Here is a 17899-nt window from a genome sequence, read left to right as displayed (position 1 = left end):
CAATGTTGATCATTTTCAAACAAAAAAATAATAATTTACTCAGTAACGGTACTTACTGAGTCACTGATTTTGAAATATACTCAAAAAAGTACAAGTACCATAAAAGCAACTCAAGTACAGTAATCTGAGTACTTGTAATCTGTTAATTTCACCTCTGCCCAGCAGTTACAAACTGAGACAACATGAAGAGATTATTTTATCCCACACATATTTATTTGATCATCTCCAGTGAAACTGTATTTACATTGATCTTTTGCTGGAAGTTTGTTAATCAACATAATCATACGACAACATCTGATTCCAAACAGATCTCATTGACATGACATCTTCAGGATCGACCAACAACAAAATCCACCATTTGCGATTGATATGAGGTTCTTTAAGCTGTCGCTAAAGCGAGAGACACGTAGAACATTAAAACACACTTTTTCAATCCACCACAGTTTTACCGTAATTTTCAGCGAAGAAAATATAGAATTTGAATAAAAGCTAGAGTAGTCTTTACGGATTGATCCGAGTTTAATCTGTACATCCTTTGGTTTTTCAGTTCTTTAAAATGCAGTCATCGCTGGTGATTGTCATCCTCTCACGACCTTTTCACATTCAGCCGTGCACGAGTGATAACCTGTGCAGTCTGTGGTAACATAGCAAAATAACTGTGGTCACAATGGGTTAGCTCAGTTGTGGGGGGCTCCGCCTCTGCTTTAGGACACATGGAGGGTTTTGCCAACTGCAAGCACAATTTCAACAATACTCTAACACCTTGCAGGTTAAGCTTTCACATCATTGAACATAGAGTGGACACATTAGTCATTCTTCCTTTGCTACACACAGAAAAGGTCAGGAGCTCCTTGTTTTCCTGCGCATCTTTTTTGCATTTAGGGATGACACATCTTAGGACTTTTCATATTTGATAACACCGTCTTATTTTACTTCTGAAGAATGTGTCAAAGAGAAAAACATCAGCCCTTCATCCCAAAGACACAGTCTTACAACCTGGGATCTCCACCAAAGTAGATCTCTCAGGTACTCTGGGTTTACAGTCAGCGTCGGCCATGCTGTTGTCAGCAATGTTGTTGGAGGCATGGCAACGATTGGGATTGATACAAAGCCATGGCAGTAACTTCACCTCCCGTTTGAAGCTCTGGCTGAAGAAGTAGTAGATGAGCGGGTTGTACACGGTGGAACTCTTCGCAAACATGCACGGCAGCAGGCTGACTTCAGGTGGAATGCTGCTGCTGTCGTGGAAAAGGGACCAAAGGCTTACCAAGCCATACGGTGTCCAGCAGCAAATAAAGCCCATGCTGTTCAAAACTGCAATCTGCAAGAGAAAGAAAGAGAGAGGATTATCAGGTTAGAAAGGCTCCGATAATGTCTGCGCGTCGGAGGGAACTGTCTCAAGGATGAAAGGTGTTTTCTTTTATTCCACAATGAAAAAGAAATATGAGAAAACACTTCCAACAATGAATAATGGTTCAGTTAAAAAGCTCTACAGCAGGGGTCACCAATATTTCTGAAACTGTAAGATACTTGAAACATACCAAATATTCTGAAGGGTTACCAGTTTGATATATACAGTATCTCCTAAATACTGCATTTTCATGGGTTCAATTTAATTAAAGGGTAAGATAATAAGGAAAACTAGCAGTAACTTAAAAAGGTAGGAAACATTTCAACATGTAACACTTTTTTTTTTTTCTTAATTCATGCATTTGTTTCCATTTTAATCACGTTTAAGAGGAAATCTTTATTTTCTATTTTACGAGCCAATCACTACTTTTTAACTGATTGGAAAACATGTAACATTTGTACAATTTAACCATTTTGACAGATTTTACAAGAATCCACTCTGCATTAAAAAAAGAAAACAAAAAAACAAACGGATGGTTAATTTAATACAAAAACGTCCGCAACAGTATGTAACGCTACTAAGGCTCTGACTACATCTGTGATATGTATTTATCTTTGTGAGTTTGAATCCTGGCAAATAAACCAAGATTATGGACAAACGTCATTGGTTACCAGTGCTCCAGTTAAAACAGGCCTTAGGGCAACTCTTGTGGCTATAGAGGAACGCCAAAATACAGTAAGAAATCCATTCAACTCTGACCCAGATGGCAAAATAATAATAATTTTGCCTTCAAAAGCCCAGTCTCAGTGGGTTTTTTTTTTTTTTTTTGTGTTTTATATAAGGAAATGATGTTGATGTTAGAGTTGTCACTAAAGCTTGAAGATTTGTGTAAAACTTGCTCTATTCAACGGCTGATTACAAAAGAACGAAACGAGCCAGAAACAAATTATTTTTTTTTGATTAAAGTAGAGGCTTCAATCATTCAGATTTCAGATAGTCAAAGTAGAAAATATTCTGTGGGTCTTTAAAATCAGTCAAAATGCTCAAAAACGGCTAGCCCTGAATGAGTTAAGGTTTGTTTTTAGGGTTTTTTGTACTGGTTTTGGACCAATAGCAATATATCATTGAGATCTATAAAACAACAAGAGCCATAGATGATACAGACTCTCTTTAACAAGAAAAATGACTTACTACAAATAGCCTCCGATGGAGCTTGACAATATTGGGAATTCGATTACTGTTGTTCATTGACTTTTTGTAGGTAATATATAGCTTGATGGTGATGCCGAAGTAGCAGCAAATGATGATGATAGTGGGAATGGCCAGGTTGAAGGAGAACAAGGTCATGACAAATGAGAAGCCCTCTTCTTTCATCTGTCCCCATGCGAGCGAGCAGGAAAGACCAAAGGGCTCCGGCCCGTAGCGACCCCAGCCCAGGATGGGGAACAGAGCCCAGATCACAGCGTACAGCCACGTCCACAGGCACAGGATCTTCACCATCTTCCAACTGATTTTATCCTCTGCAGAGAAAAACGGTGAAAGTTAACCATAGGTTTCATTTTGCAGATTAAAACAGCAAAGGGCTATAATATATACTGTAAATATGAATATAAGGGGTGTCCAACTCATTTTGTACTCAAATTTGACATTTATATAAAAAAAAAAAATCTTTGCCTTGTACCCTAGGTGTAAAACATTAAATCGCTGATATTAGTAACTCCCAGATCTTAGTACTTCAGATTGTTTTTACAAAATATTTAATGTAATTTGAGGAAATAGTTGGTAGATTATTTTATTATTTTAATGAGAGTTCTGGCAAAAGAATACCTTTATCAGCTCTTATAACCTCTATTAATATGTTAAAAAAAAAAAATACTCAAATACGGGGGTTCTCAACTGGTCTCACCCTGGGACCCACATTTTGCCACGGTCATTAAATCGTGACCCACTTTTTTTTGTTAGAATTCAGTCAACCAAACCAAAAGTTTTTCAAAAATAGCTGTTGAAAACATGCATATATAATCTTTTTTTTAAACATAAATCTATATATTTTCCTGTACAACAGGCATTTCACAGCATGCCTGTCAAAAGAAAAGTTTCTTTCAAAATAAGACAAGTCCAACTTGAGAGACATGAAGTAGTTAATCATTTTTGACTAGCACTTTTTGGGACCCGACTTACCAGTTGAGAATCGCTGCTCTAAATACCTTCAAAATGTATTTAACTGTTTTTGAGTCTTCTTGCTCATGCCTTATATTTGTTGGTTTATTTCTTAATTGTTGTTAAAACTTTAATGACCTTCGACAGTTGAGTGCCCTGTGTGTATGGTGTGGGTGGGATTGTTTTCAGAATCAGAATCAGAATCAGAAATGTTTTATTTGCCATGTACAGTTTTGAGGACAGTACAAGGAATTTGACTTGGTGGTTGGTGCACAAAACAAGCAACAAAGAGAAATAAAAGAAATAAAAACAACACAACAAAGAACAACCCAGCAACAATAATAATAATAATAATGATAAATATAAAGGATGAGGGATAAATAAAGGATAGATAGAGAATAAAGGATAAATAGGATAAATATAAATATATATATACAGTGCAGCAGGTATCAAGCTGGTGGAGGTGGTGATCGGGTGGGGGGGTTCAGTGGGTGACTTGGGGTGTGTTCATGTGGATGGTGGCAGAGGGAAAGAAGCTGTTTTTGTGTCTGGAGGTTCTGGTCCTGATGGACCGAAACCTCCTACCAGAAGGGAGAGATTGAAACAGTTTATGACCGGGGTGGGAGGGGTCGGCCACAATCTTTCCTGCACGCCTCAAAATCCTGGAGGCGTACAGGTCCTGGAGGGAGGGCAGATTGCAGCCGATGACCTTCTCTGCAGAGTGGATGATACGCTGCAGTCTGGCCTTGTCCTTGGCCGTAGCTGCAGCGTACCAGATGGTGATGGAGGAGCAGAGGATGGACTGGATGATGGAGCTGTAGAAGTTCACCATCATCTTTGTTGGCAGACTGAACTTCTTCAGCTGCCGCAGAAAGTACATCCTCTGCTGAGCTTTTAGTCTGTGTGTGGGAGGTACAGTATGTAACATACTGTAATGTTTGCCTCTATGTGTTATTGTTTGTATTCTGTGAAATGCATGTACAGCTGCTTCTGTCTTGTGCATCTTTTTTTTGTTGGAACTCGACCCCCTTGAAAACGAGCTGGTTCGTCTCAAAGGATTATAGTCCTATAAATTCATGAAATGACAGGGGGAAAAAAATCCACTTCTTGTAGTGTTGGCCTTCGACAGCATGTGCAGAGTAAAAAAAAAGTTAAAAAAAAAGTAATGTAACACTCAATGAAACTCAACAATATTTTGAGGATCACAATTTTCCCACACTTTTATCATAAGACTACAGTCATTTTAAATCACAAATAGTTCAAAGGGCTCAGTTTACCTGAAATTATTTCACATACCAGTAATTTCCCCAAATTAAATAAAAAAATTGTCACAAAAATCAATAAAATTTAAAAGAAAAAATCCCGCAGGGACTGATATATGTCATTTATTAGCTGTCTATTATCGGCATCTTAAAAATGTATCATTTATACAATGTGTAAAGTACATTATTGTTGAAACTACTCGTTTTCCCGCCTAAAATCTGCAGCCCACTGAAGATCAAACTACTTGGCATTTGGCCCCTGAACTAAAATGAGTTTGACACCCCTTATTTAATGCATGCAAACTTTTGGGAAGATCAGCCCCCAAAATTGGTGCAAATCTATACATTTCTACTCTTCAATCGAAATGAAAAGAGAAAAAAACCATTTATGGTTAATCGTGTTCACTGGATTGTAATCAAGCTCCACAATAAACTGACGTAAAGATCTGAATTACTCACTTGGGGATTGTAGGTTGATTGACACGATGAAGCGCACGATGGCCAAGACGGTCAGGTTCATGATGCTGGCGACTCCAAAGAAGAACCCAGCTAGGCCGTAGTACGTACACACGGAGTCTCCTCCCAGCCAGCGATGGCTCCAGGCGGATGCCACGGCCAGTGGGTACATGGTGACAGCTGCTCCCAGGTCTGTCACGGCTAGATTCACCGTCAGCAGCTCCGGAGGTTTCATTCTTGATGACCTTTTAAAGGCCATGACAAGAACTAGCAGGTTTCCCACAATGGACAGCACAGCTGAGGCAGACGGGGAGCAGTGAATAGAGGGGCGAAAAAAAAAAAAAAAAGATAAAAAAAGCTATTATTTTCATGATCATGAAGAAAAGATGAACAAAAACTACTAATGAAGTAGAAGTGCTGTTGCTTGATTGAAATTGTACTCAAGTACGAGTACAAGTTTTGCGCTATATAAATAAAGTTAAATGAAATTGAATAAAATACTCAAGTATAAGTGAAAAGTAGCTCAATTCAATAGTCCTCAATTAATTCACCCCCAACCCACACACAAACATTTATTTTTGGTAATAAATCTTGCCACTGTTCCCATACTTACAATAAACATGTCATGTATAAAAATGAAGAGACCAAATCTTGCACAATTGGAACTTAATGTATTTTCCACAAAGGCATCTGTATTAAATAAAAAACTGAAAAATTAACCGGCATTCAATGCTGTTTTGGCGCATCGTGCATTACGTTTAATCTGATTTTAGTTTTACCCGACCGATAATGTGTTGTTGCAATAGTAATCCTGCTCTATACTCATCTATATGCATGATAAAAACACCACAAACTGGTTACAACAGTTTTCATTCAAACTCAACACTAACAAAACCGTTGCAATGTTCTTCTGCGGGTCCAACACCTCAAATAAAGAGGCAGATGTTTACGTGGCAGGAGAAAAGATACAGGTCGTCCCAGAATTCAAATATCGTGTTGCCATAATCGACACTAAACTCACTTTTAAATCCCAAAGTTCTGTCAACGAGTAAAATTTAATATTTCAAATTTCCGGTTCATCAGGTCACACCTATTTTACTTTCACCTCTGCAATTTTTTTTTTCTTTTCTGAACTCTGTTGATTATACATCTACAAATATATACTGTACATCATCTGTTTCTGGCAATTTCCTGAATGAACCGATGTGTACAAAAACCCAGAATTTCATAGTGTTCCCACCAATGGATGAAGATGGTGATTGTTTCCCTGTGCTGCTGACTGATAAACACTGGAGAAGCTGAATGCTCGGCGTGCTAGTTTAAAGGCCATCTTATTGGATTACTACCGGGTAGACAGGGACTCATGGCTATCGAAACTGAGCTAGCCTGAATTGAAAACACATCGCTTATCATCATTGGCTCCCAAAGCCAGCTGTCAAGGCTGTCACATCTATCACCAGGAGGCTATGCAGAAAGACGCTCCGTCCCTCCTCCTCTCCCCCACCACCACCTGGAACTTTGTTTTTGAACCGGATCTATTCAAGGTCATCACACATCATCTGACTATATTCAGAATGGAGTGAAAGGGATTATAGGGTATAATTATTATCGCCATCCTTAATTCTCCCTTTTTTCCTCTTCTCATCTCCTTTTCGTCTCAACATTTGTGACTTTTTTGCTGTTCATTTACATACATATAATTGGTAACCCAAGTAAGTGCAAACTAGTTATTTTTTTTTTTAAATGTTAATTCCATTTACTGAGGTTTTGGAAAGAAAATCCCTCTGTAATATGAACATCATGAACTTTATGTGAAAAACTGCATTATAAAAATGGGAATTAAGTGTAATCAGAGTATCAGTGCGTTTCTACAGCCACTAAATTTCTCTAAAGCCTAGGTTCCCAAAGTGGGGTACGGGTACCCGTAGGGGTACGCAAATTGTCATAGGGGCTATGTGAATAAAAAACAAAAAACGACATAGGAAACTAGAATATAAATAGAGCAGTTAATGTTAATGCTAGGTAATGCTAATGCTAGGCTAATGCTGGGTTAAAGCTAATGTTAGGTGAATGCTAATGCTAGGCTAATCCTAGGATATTGCTATTGCTAAGCTAAAGCTAGGTTAATGCTAATGCTAGGCTAACGTTATTGCTAGGCTAATGATAATGCTAGGTTAAAGCTAATACTATGTCAATTTCAATGCTAGGTTAATGGTATTGCTATGCTAATGTTAATGATGATGCTAGGTTATTGCTATTTTTAGGTTAATGCTAATGCTAGCTAATGCCAATGATAAGCTAATGCAGTGTAACACGGGCCAGTGTCTGTGTCCCCACTCATTTTTTTTTCAGGAAATGCCAATAATGTAGTCATAATAATAATTATTAATATATATAATTCCTCAACAGGTTAGGTAAAATTCCCTGTAGGGCTATATTGTATATAACATTATATTGTTCTTTTGAGTGTGCAGGGGTATTACGTGGCTTTAGGTTAAAAGTCTGAAGGGGTACGGGACTTGAAGAGTTTGGGAACCACTGCTCTAAAGTGTCTTATCTCAGCGATAACTCTCATTACATTCTTGAAGGAATGCCAATAAACTTTCACAATATAAACAAGTTCATTTAAAACATATTTTAACATATGCCATTAAGCATACAGTCAATTTCACTCCAGTGGGTAGCCTGCATATTGGACATACACACATTAATTCTGACAGAGCACACTCTCCCCTCTGAAGTAGCTTAAAATACAAGAAATACACACAATGTACTAGACAAAGCTTTTAGCCTCACATCAAAAATGCTAATGAGATTCCCACTCATGCTGCCCTGCTGTTCAACCCTTGTAGCAGTGCGGCAGATATCAGACACTCAAACACGTTCCGTGAATCTAAGAAAATCATCGTTATCACTCATGACTCAATACTACCCTATTATCAGTTATTCTTCATGTGTTTTGGTGCTTACACAGATTTAAAAACACACCGTCGTCCCCTCATTAGTTATTTTCTCCATTGTTAAATGGGTGTTAACAATAAGTCATCGTGAAGTACACATATGCAGCATCTTAGGGTTAAGTTATAACCCTATATCGCAACAATTTTTAGGGTTAGGTTTAGTCTTAGTCATGTGACCTAAACTGGCCAATGAGGATTGCCTTTCACAAAACACTCAACTATGGAAACAAACAGTCACTATGGTAATCAAACGACAGCTACATTCTTAGGTCTGTTGCCCTTTCCAATTATTCCTGCGTAATTCTATAATATTGTTCTTGTTTTGCCTTGACTTGGATGAAAATCACCTTTAAACAACACCTTAAGGTGAACTAGACCAACCATTCAAAGACAGTGAACCTCAGTTAGACCCATAATCTACAAATGGGGAGAACATGCAGGTTGACCTTTTAAGGATTTATGGAAGGCCCACTGAACTCATCCGAGAAGTCACATAAACAAGCTAATCCAGCAGTTGAAGAGAGCGGACCAGAGGGGTACTCCATAAAGCGGGATATGTTCAAACTCTGAGTATGTTCAGGCTCAAATGAGGGAAACTCTGAGTATCCCATTCCTAAACGCGAGGTATGTTCTTCTCTGAGTATGTTACCCTGGCAACATTGTCCGTGAACTAAGCCTAGTCGTTGGCAGGTTTTATCAAAGAAACCCTGGGTTTCTACCTGGCTCCGCCCACCTGAACACCGTAACACTCACTCTTCTCTGGAACGCATTTGTAACATCACACACCACAGAAGTGTTCACATCATTACTAATGTTGTGTTGCTTTACGTCTTTCTTTTTTTTTTGTGCAAACGGTAGTTTTCTTTATAACATTGTGGATGTAGATCATTTAGTGAAAGACACAGACAAGTTGATCTGCATTAAAACATCTACTGACGTCTGTAGTAAAGCTCCCTGAATACAAACCTGTGGATAATATAGAGGAGAATATGACAATTTAAATGAATCCACTTTTAAGGCTCGATTGTTTGTTTTATATTGTTATACAGTTAAATCTGTAGATCACGCATCTTTGAAGGTATGATGGTGCAGTGAATTGTGACGCTGCTCTTGGAAGCGATGGGTCTCGGGTACGCGTCCTGCTTCAGTTTTTTTTATGACATTTTTTAGGACGTTGAGATGACTCTGGTGACAATATTACATTAATAATCAATATAAACGATGCAATATCAAGCGGCAGTCACTGTCTTTATATCCAGTGTAACGGGAGGGCTCTCTATGCAGCCATCCTATGCTGCTGCCACGTCTCCTCAGACACATTTTATTCATATTATTCCCCGCTCGTCACGTCACTGAAGCGATAAAGTGCCAAAAAAGTGACTAATTACGGGTGATTTAAGCCACTATTGTCACTGAAGACTGAACGCACCTTTAGAACAGGCTTATATTTCTCAAACACCGGCTTATTTCACCCATTAGGATGAATAAATCTTCCGGGTGGTTGCCATGGAAGTTCGAGTCATCCCTGATCCATTGATGATGGCTTTTTATCACGTGTGTACACGTAAGTAACCCAAGGTTTACATACTCAGGGTTGATTGACCCACTTCATGCCAGCTGGAATGGAATCAGATACTCAGAGTTTCCCATCGCGGGGTATGTTGACCCAGAGTTTATGGATAGACTCAGAGTTTGTTAACCCTTCTTTATGGAATACCCCTCTGAACACCTTCTATTGAAGAGTTCCGAGGAAAAAACACAACTAACCTGTAGAAACCTAAAGCCTGTCTTACCTTTGGTATAAAAATGTTTTTCATGAACTTTAGCCAAACCAGCTGTAATTATCAGAGGTGTAAAGAGGACCGATATATCCTACTCAAATAGTACAAGTCAAAAGTAACTCAATTAAATAGTATTCAGAGTTAAAGTTATTAGTTTCTTTTACCGCCACATTTATTTTTGGTAATAAATCTTGCCACGGTTCCCTTGCATACTGTAAACATCTCATGTATAAACTTAAAGGAAGAGACAAAATCTTGCACATTTGGAACTTCCACAAAGGCATCTGTATCAAATAAAAGGTTTGTCAAAATTACAAAATAGTACAATTCTTTTTAAAATAAAACAAAACCAATAAATTCAATTCAAAATAAAAAAATTTTTTTGTGAACATTTATGAACTCTAAAACGTAGAAAATAACCGACATTCAATGCTGTTTTAACACCGTGCATTACATTTGATCTGATTAGTCGGCTACGATGTGATGCATTTGAGTGTTGTCTGGTCATTTAATTTTTTTCATAGTTTCATAATGTCCGTTGATCATTTTAAAACATAAAACGTATGTTTGGGTGTAGAAATGTAACTAATTACTTTACTTCTTCTAAAACGTAAAATACTTAAGTATAAGTGAAATTACTGATTTTGAAATATACTAAAAAAAAAAAGTACAAGTACCCATAAAATCAACTCAATTACAGTAACTTGAGTACTTGTAATCTGTTACTTTCCCCTCTGGTGATTGTTTACAAGAACAACCTGTTTACAGTTTTTTTCAGAAGCCCTGTACAGTAGATCACAGATTTACTGATCAGAGATGTGAGAAATCATACGCTGCAGGTTTTACTCTAATCTAACATCCATTATAAACAAACGCTGAAATGTAGAAGACTTGATGTCATTGACTAAACAGCGGGCAAGGAGAGGAAAAGAGGGATTCAAGGATGGAAACAATAATCAAACTGCAAATTAGTGCTTAGTAAATTACTGCTGAAGCAGAAAACAATAAAGGGGGATATTGGGCCATCTGTATGTGATATTGGCTCCAGCAAACTTGGTTCCTGCAAAACTAAAAAAAAAAAGTTAAGCTTTTGAAGTGGATTATGACCGTGGCTCATTCACTCATAAAACTTCCAGCTCTATAAATAAATGTTGGTCAAAGTTCCTCCACAGTATGAGACGACGCATTACCAGTTATCAGAATGGCAGGCAGTTGTTGATGCTGCTGCTGCTGGAACAAATATTTAGTAGGACTTGTGCAGTATTTAAAACCACTTCACATTCAGTCAGACTACATTTAATTTATTGTATTAAACAAAGCCATTTAAAGCTGTGTGTTTACTTAGACTATCTCTAGGATGACATGACCTTTACGAAAGAAAAACAGGAGAATTCTTCTTAATCCCTGCATCGTGATGACAGCAAATTTTGAAAAGACTGTTGTTTACCAAAAACAACTCTTTTGTATTTAGTTAGATGTAGAGTAATCAACATCACTTCTGCTTTTCCATCTGAGATGCAATTGAAATAATCCATTGTGGCATGCGGGGTTAAAGTGAAGTTTATGACGCACATTCTTATCAATCGTGCACTTGAACACATTATTAGAGTCTGTGAAAAACAACTGCTTTATTAAAACAATTCCCAGCAAACACCAGTTTCAGATTTGGACCTTGTAGTATTCATCATGGTTGCAACCAATACAAAGTGAAGTTTTTACTCAAGCTAAAGGCTTCTCTTCAACTTCTGACCATGACCCTCGAGATTTAAACATTTAGATTTAACATATAATATTTAGATTTAAACATTTAGATTTAGATTTAATATTTAGATATGATATATAACATTTAGATTTAGATTCAATATTTAGACCGAGATTTAACATTTAGATTTAGATTCAATATTTAGACCTAGATTTAACATTTAGATATAACATATCATTTAGATTTAAATATTTAGATTTTTTTATCTCTATATATGTGGTTAAATGTTGTGTTAAATGTAGGAAAATGTGCTAAATATGAGAAAAGTGAGATAAATAATGAAAATGTGTTAGCTACAACTTTTATACTAAATTTTTACACTTGACACCCATATGCACATAGGAGCTTCTGTGAAAGTGTCTGAGTCCTAAATGTCGTGACCATGGATAATTTTTTGGAGGAAGTGCAGCAAAGCTAAACACTCACACTTACTGTCCAAGAACAAAACAAGGAATCAGTGGTAACCGACAAAGTTGTCATACGAACTTAAGACACACTTATATGAACTTAGATGGCATCATGCGAGATAGCTTACAAGTTAAAAATGAGAGAAAGAAATGTTGCGTCTCGGATTTTGTTAATAGCCATGAAAGCAGAACTAAGTAACTTGTGCTTAGCGCTCCCCCTAAAGGTCCCTTTTGGTTATTTCACTGTCATAAACACTCCGCACCCCCCGCCACCTGCCCCACCCCGCAGCTACCGTCTACTTTTACTTTTTTTAGAGGAATCATCAGTAATCAGAATACTTTTTCAAGATAATGTATGATGCATCCGGGAATAATTTTTCTTATTTTTTCACAAGATACATTTACAAGAATACTGCTGCCTGAGGCCCACTATTGTATAACCTTGGAAAAGACTGCACTTAGAGTTCTCAAAAAGAGGCATTATTAAGACCAGACCATTTCTTCTTCCTGCACAATTGGGGAAATTGTGGCACAAAAGACTATAATATAAAAAAATAGCAATCATATAACAAAAGAATGGCCAGACAGCAATGATAAACCGATCCAATCCAGACCATAAAAACACATCAGAGGAGAGCAGTGGAGTATAACATGGTATATGACAGTTCTTACAGCTGGATCTAGGTAGATAAGAACATTCCATCTTCCTCTTAATCCTAACAGTTCTCAGTAAAGTTCAAATGACGCCATATTGACTGGATAGGGATTGATTGGGAGATGGGGTAGGTGAGCAAAAGCAGCATAATGAGGAGTGCTGGGTTGACATCGATATATTACTCGCTGTGTATTCTGTGCAAACCAATTACTCCTCTGACATTTCTATTACTGATTCGTAAGCTTTGGAGTTCATTCTTAAGCGACAACTATCTGACGTTGAAGTTAAAAAGAACTGGTTTCCATTATGGCTTTAAACCCTTTTTTATTAAAATGTATTCAATATTTTGATAAAAAAGGAGCTTCATTAAATATGTTTCCATCAAAGGAAACCATGCATAATGGCATCACGTGGAAACCAATGAACATTCATGTGCTCTATGTTTAGAATGAAATGTAATGTAATTACCATGAATTTAATACATATTGATTGAGTTCATAGCAAAGTTGACAAAACATACGGTTTGTTTAACTCATTGAGTTCTTCTGTACAGTAGCAGTAGTCCCTCATTTATCGTGGGGGTTACGTTCTAAAAATAGCCTGCAATAGGCAACAATGTTTTAAGGCTGTAAAACCCCTCACCACACACTTTATACACTTTTCTGTGAGGTGGTAGTAGCAGGTAAAATTTCTCTCTGTAGCACTGAGCTCGGATAGCATTAGCCGCTAATCACACCGGCTTTTTACACTGGTGGTTTATGTTTATCAGAGGAGAAAAAGGAGCGCAGCTCCTCGCCTCAGAAGGCAGTGAAATTCACCAAGTTGGATGTGTTGCTGGTGGGTGAATGCAGTATTAGCCAATCAGGACGCAGGACACAATGCGCGTTCATACGCTGTAAAAAAAATGCATCCCAAATTGCACTGTAAAAAACACCGAGGCCGCAAAAGGTGAATCGTGATATAGCGAGGGATTACTGTATATTAACTGAATGACTTGTCAAAGCTTCTAGTGAAGTGGCAGTGGAGCCTGTAGAGGCTAAATTACAAGTTCTATTATTTTGAGTTTTCTCTTGGTGTTCTCGTTACTGGCTTTTCAGCAGTATGCTCGCTTTAAGTTGTTTAGCTGTGATGTGGATAATACATTTGGCCTGATTTTTCTCCTCATTTGTTACCTCCACCTGGGTTTACAAACACTGTTACGTTCTCCATCTCTTGGATCAACCTTGGGGTTGTGTTTGATCAGTTAATGTCTTTGGAAGGCCACTGTCGTCAACTGACCAAAAACTGTTTTTATCATCTGAGAAAAATCTTTAAAGTGAGGAACTTATCAAAATCAGATCTCGACTTGATCGTCCACGCATTTATATCATCTGGCATTGACTGTAATTCTGTTTTCACTTGTTTTAACACGTCGACCCTAAACAGACTCCAGATCATACAGAACGCTGTATGATCAGACTTTTGACTGGTGCTCCCAGCACATTCCACATCACCCCCATTCTTTCTACACTGCACTGGCTTCCAGTCAAGTTTCGCATAGAGTATAAAATTTTAGTTCTGACTTTCCGAGCGTAACATGGCCAGGCACCTCAATATATCTCAGACTTGTTGTGCCCCTACACTTCAAGGCACAACCTTCGGTCTTCAGGTCAGGGTCTCCTAAAGATCCCAAAAATGAATTTTAAAACCCAAGGAGACCTGGCGTTCCAGGCTGTGGCCCCCAGACTCTGGAATAACCTGCACCAGTCTTTCCAGGAGCTTAACTGTGTGGACACATACAGTACATTTGAAAACTTTACTCTTCAGAAAACATTTTAGTTAAATGCATTTACATTTTCATTATCCTTTTATGATGTTGCTCTTGTTGTTTTAATCCCTCATCTGTTCTGTACAGCACTTTGTGACTTTACCTGCAAAAAGCACTTTATAAATAAATTACTTACTATCATCTTTTGGTTCGTAACAATTGAGGGCTTGTCCAGGACTCGTTCTCATTGCCTCGTTTGAAGGACTGTATTGACAGTATTGGGCCCTCTTCCTTTGTCCCCAAGCTGGACTTACTTAAGGGTTATTGGCAGGTTCCCTTAAACCCACGTGCCTCTTTCATCTCAGTCTTCTTACAGTTTAAGGTTATGGCCTTTGTCATAAGAAATGTACCCGCTACATTCCAGCGCCTTATGCACCTCGTTTACCTGTATGATGTGGTGGTATGCTCAAGTAGTTGAGAGAGCCATGTTTCTACACTGACAAATGCATCCTTGCAAAGTGCGAGTTTGGCAAGGCTTGTATCACCTACTTGGGGACGCGGGCTGGGCAGGGGCATGTCTGTCCTGTGGATGCTAAAGTGGAGGCTGTATTAGCGTTCCCGATTCCCATTTCAAGATGGGAGCTTAGAAGTTTTTTTAGGGATGGTGGGTTACTACCGGTGTTTTTATAAGAACTTTTGTGTTGTTATAGCTCTCTTGACTCAGTTATGCTGCCACATGGTCCCTTTTGTGTGTACTAATATCACAATATCAAATAGTTACAGTCCGAGCAAGGCCAGGAGGCAAATACATGAAGTTCATTGTAGGTAATGTCAAAGGATAATGTAAAAAAGGTCATGCATCAATCCCAATTAAGCTTTGTGTGACAAGACTAGTCTACGCAGTCTAACAGTATGTTTTTTTTCTTTTAGGAAAAATTAAAAATCACTATCCAAACCTTTAATCAACTTACATTACATCTATAGTCAGATCAGACGGTCAACAATTTTTTTTTTTTTTTTTCAATTAACTGGAATATAAAGATAATACAGAGATTCCCAGGATTTATGCCCATCTAATTACTTCTATCAGGAAGTAAATAAACACTAATGCCTTAGTGCAAAAACATACACAGCTGTAATGTTCCATTACTTTTTTTTGTTGTTGTTTTATTACAGGTTTAAAGTTTATGTTCTGTAATATAAGCATCAAAAAGTGATTATCATGGTTATGGCTAAGTCAATCTGTTCAAGTATTGTCATCAATATACAAAAACTGTTTTGTATGTGAAAGATAGATATGTAAATAGAACGTTTGAAATAACAGTCTGATGCAATTGAAACGTCTACGCTCATATAGAACTGTTAATTCTAATCAATGGATGAATCAGGTAGATAACAACTATGGTGTTTAGACTGAAAAAGATTAGGAAATATACTTTCTTGCTCAAACAACTGGTTATTCAACAACAAATCCAGCTGATATAAGTGTCTTATTATTTCTGTCACACTTTCCCATAGCTCCCAACATATAATATATATGTCTTTTTCTTGGTGTACCGCTGAGAGGTGAAGAGCATGAAAACAACGGCCAAGGAGGCAACATTTTCACCAATTTCTATTTTTTTGTGTATGAAAGATAGACCTCATGCCATGGAATATTCCATTAAACTTTGTAGGGGATCTACATCAATATACTGATTTAGGATCAGTTGGACAAATCTAAAAAATAAATAATTAATATCTGTTCATAATTGACTGTTTTTATGGTAATTGACTCTGTTGTCAAGTTGTTTCCTCAATTACCCCACATAGTGCCATCCTGATTGGATCTGGATTGCACATTTCAATGCAATTTTTTCAAAAAAAATAAAAAATAAATAAATAAATTGGAGGTGCCCAAATACATTTGGACTTAGTGTACTGTTTTTTTTTTTTTTTTATATATATATATTGGGGATAAGAATGTCTTAAAACCCTTGTGAATGATAACATGATCAGGATTACTGATCCAAATAACTGCTGATATCAATTTATTTACTTCTTAGTGAGTTGATTAGAAAGCTTCATCTTCTGTGAGGCTTTAAAATATATTGTGCTGCTGTTCCTCCTCTTGTGACGGTTATGCAAAGCCTATATAAAATGAGCATCAATTACCAACCCTATGGTGTTCCCCTGAGGACCTTACCAATGAACTAATGTGCACGACCCTGGTGACAAAAAAAAAAAAATCAAACAAAAGGCTATATTTAGTCCATAACATTGGGATAAACCCACCATTGTTTATGTTCATCCATGCATTTAACAAATCTCTGGGGACACTTTACAGCTACACATAAGAAGTGTACTGTACAATCCGCCATCAATCAACTGCAGAGGACAGTCTGTTCAGTTCAATAACAGTGAGAATGACTAACAGAGACACATCTGTTCACATAAAAATGAACACAATACATAATACAGATGAGAATCACCTGCAAAACATCCACATCAGGTTTCTTGTCCTTTTGACATCATTTGCCATTTTAGTATGAAATGCAAAAACATCTCATCATGTCTTATCCATCTTGTTTTCTTCTTACATTTTGGGATGCAAAAAAGTAGATCACAAAACTCACTTTAGAATCGTTTCCTTTTGATCTAATAATGTGGAAACGTGTTTAAAACAGACAGAAGATGTGTAGACTATAATAAAAGAGGGAGTCTAATTTGTTCTTTGAACGCCACAGGTGAAATGAAGACAAAAAAACATCAGGAACTTTGAAAAGCCGCTGTGCGCGTCGTTCCATCCACTTTTACGCACGGTCTTCAACTCACCTACGAATAGCAGGTAGAAGCCAGTGCCGATGTCCAATGCTGGCGACAGAGCAGATGAATAAATATCCATTTGAAGTGTTTTCTGCCACCGGGATGGAGGGGAAGTTAGTTGTTTTCTTCAAGCGGTGCCCAGGAGTTAGAATGCGGCGCTGTCGATGCGCTCCATGTGTCCTCAGGAGGAGAGCTGAGGCGCAAGAAGCTGTAGCCTGCGGTTTGTTGTCAGGGCGATCATGCGTACAGGGCAGGGCTGTCTCCACCACTACTCTGTGATTCACCAGTACAATATAAAGGCTACACAGGACCAGTAGACATGGATTTTTTCCCCCTCCAATGAGCAAACAAAGGGATAAAAGCAAAAAGCGTGTAATTGAACCACCATTAGAGAACTAGAAACTATCATAAGGTGTCTGTAACATTCAGATTTAAGACTCACAGTATATTCAGCTAATATCACTAAAATGGATTGTTCCCATGTCTTTTTTTATGGACATTTGAAACATCACTGATTTTAGATGTAATAATAATTAGGGGATAAAAGAAAGAC

At 37.6% G+C, this 17899-nt stretch overlaps 1 protein-coding gene across 1 annotated transcript; it reads right to left on the bottom strand.

Moving 5' to 3' along the window:
• Window positions 1-577: 577 nt before the first annotated feature.
• opn8b (opsin 8, group member b) lies at window positions 578-17601 on the bottom strand. The gene is made up of 4 exons (XM_028439982.1): window positions 17356-17601; window positions 5233-5526; window positions 2543-2871; window positions 578-1321 (listed from the first exon to the last, which is right to left on the bottom strand). Exons 1-4 carry the CDS (start codon window positions 17423-17425, stop codon window positions 971-973), a joined length of 1044 nt encoding a protein of 347 aa, XP_028295783.1. The 5' UTR covers window positions 17426-17601; the 3' UTR covers window positions 578-970.
• Window positions 17602-17899: the final 298 nt, after the last annotated feature.

The sequence above is a fragment of the Gouania willdenowi genome, chromosome 24 (assembly GCF_900634775.1).
Source record: "Gouania willdenowi chromosome 24, fGouWil2.1, whole genome shotgun sequence".
In the NCBI taxonomy this organism is placed as follows: Eukaryota; Metazoa; Chordata; class Actinopteri; order Blenniiformes; family Gobiesocidae; genus Gouania; species Gouania willdenowi.
The sequence above is the reverse complement of the archived record's forward strand: the minus strand, read 5'-3'. Positions and strand labels throughout refer to the sequence as shown.

What these genes read in the sequence shown, in the direction of transcription:
- opn8b (XM_028439982.1), bottom strand. Translation starts at nt 17,425, where the DNA reads ATGGATATTTATTCATCTGCTCTGTCGCCAGCATTGGACATCGGCACT. An exon ending in CTTCTACCTGCTATTCGTAG is followed by an intron (nt 5,527 to 17,355) that starts GTGAGTTGAAGA and finishes CGTCTGCCTCAG; the next exon opens with CTGTGCTGTCCATTGTGGGA. An exon ending in AATCAACCTACAATCCCCAA is followed by an intron (nt 2,872 to 5,232) that starts GTGAGTAATTCA and finishes TTTTCTCTGCAG; the next exon opens with AGGATAAAATCAGTTGGAAG.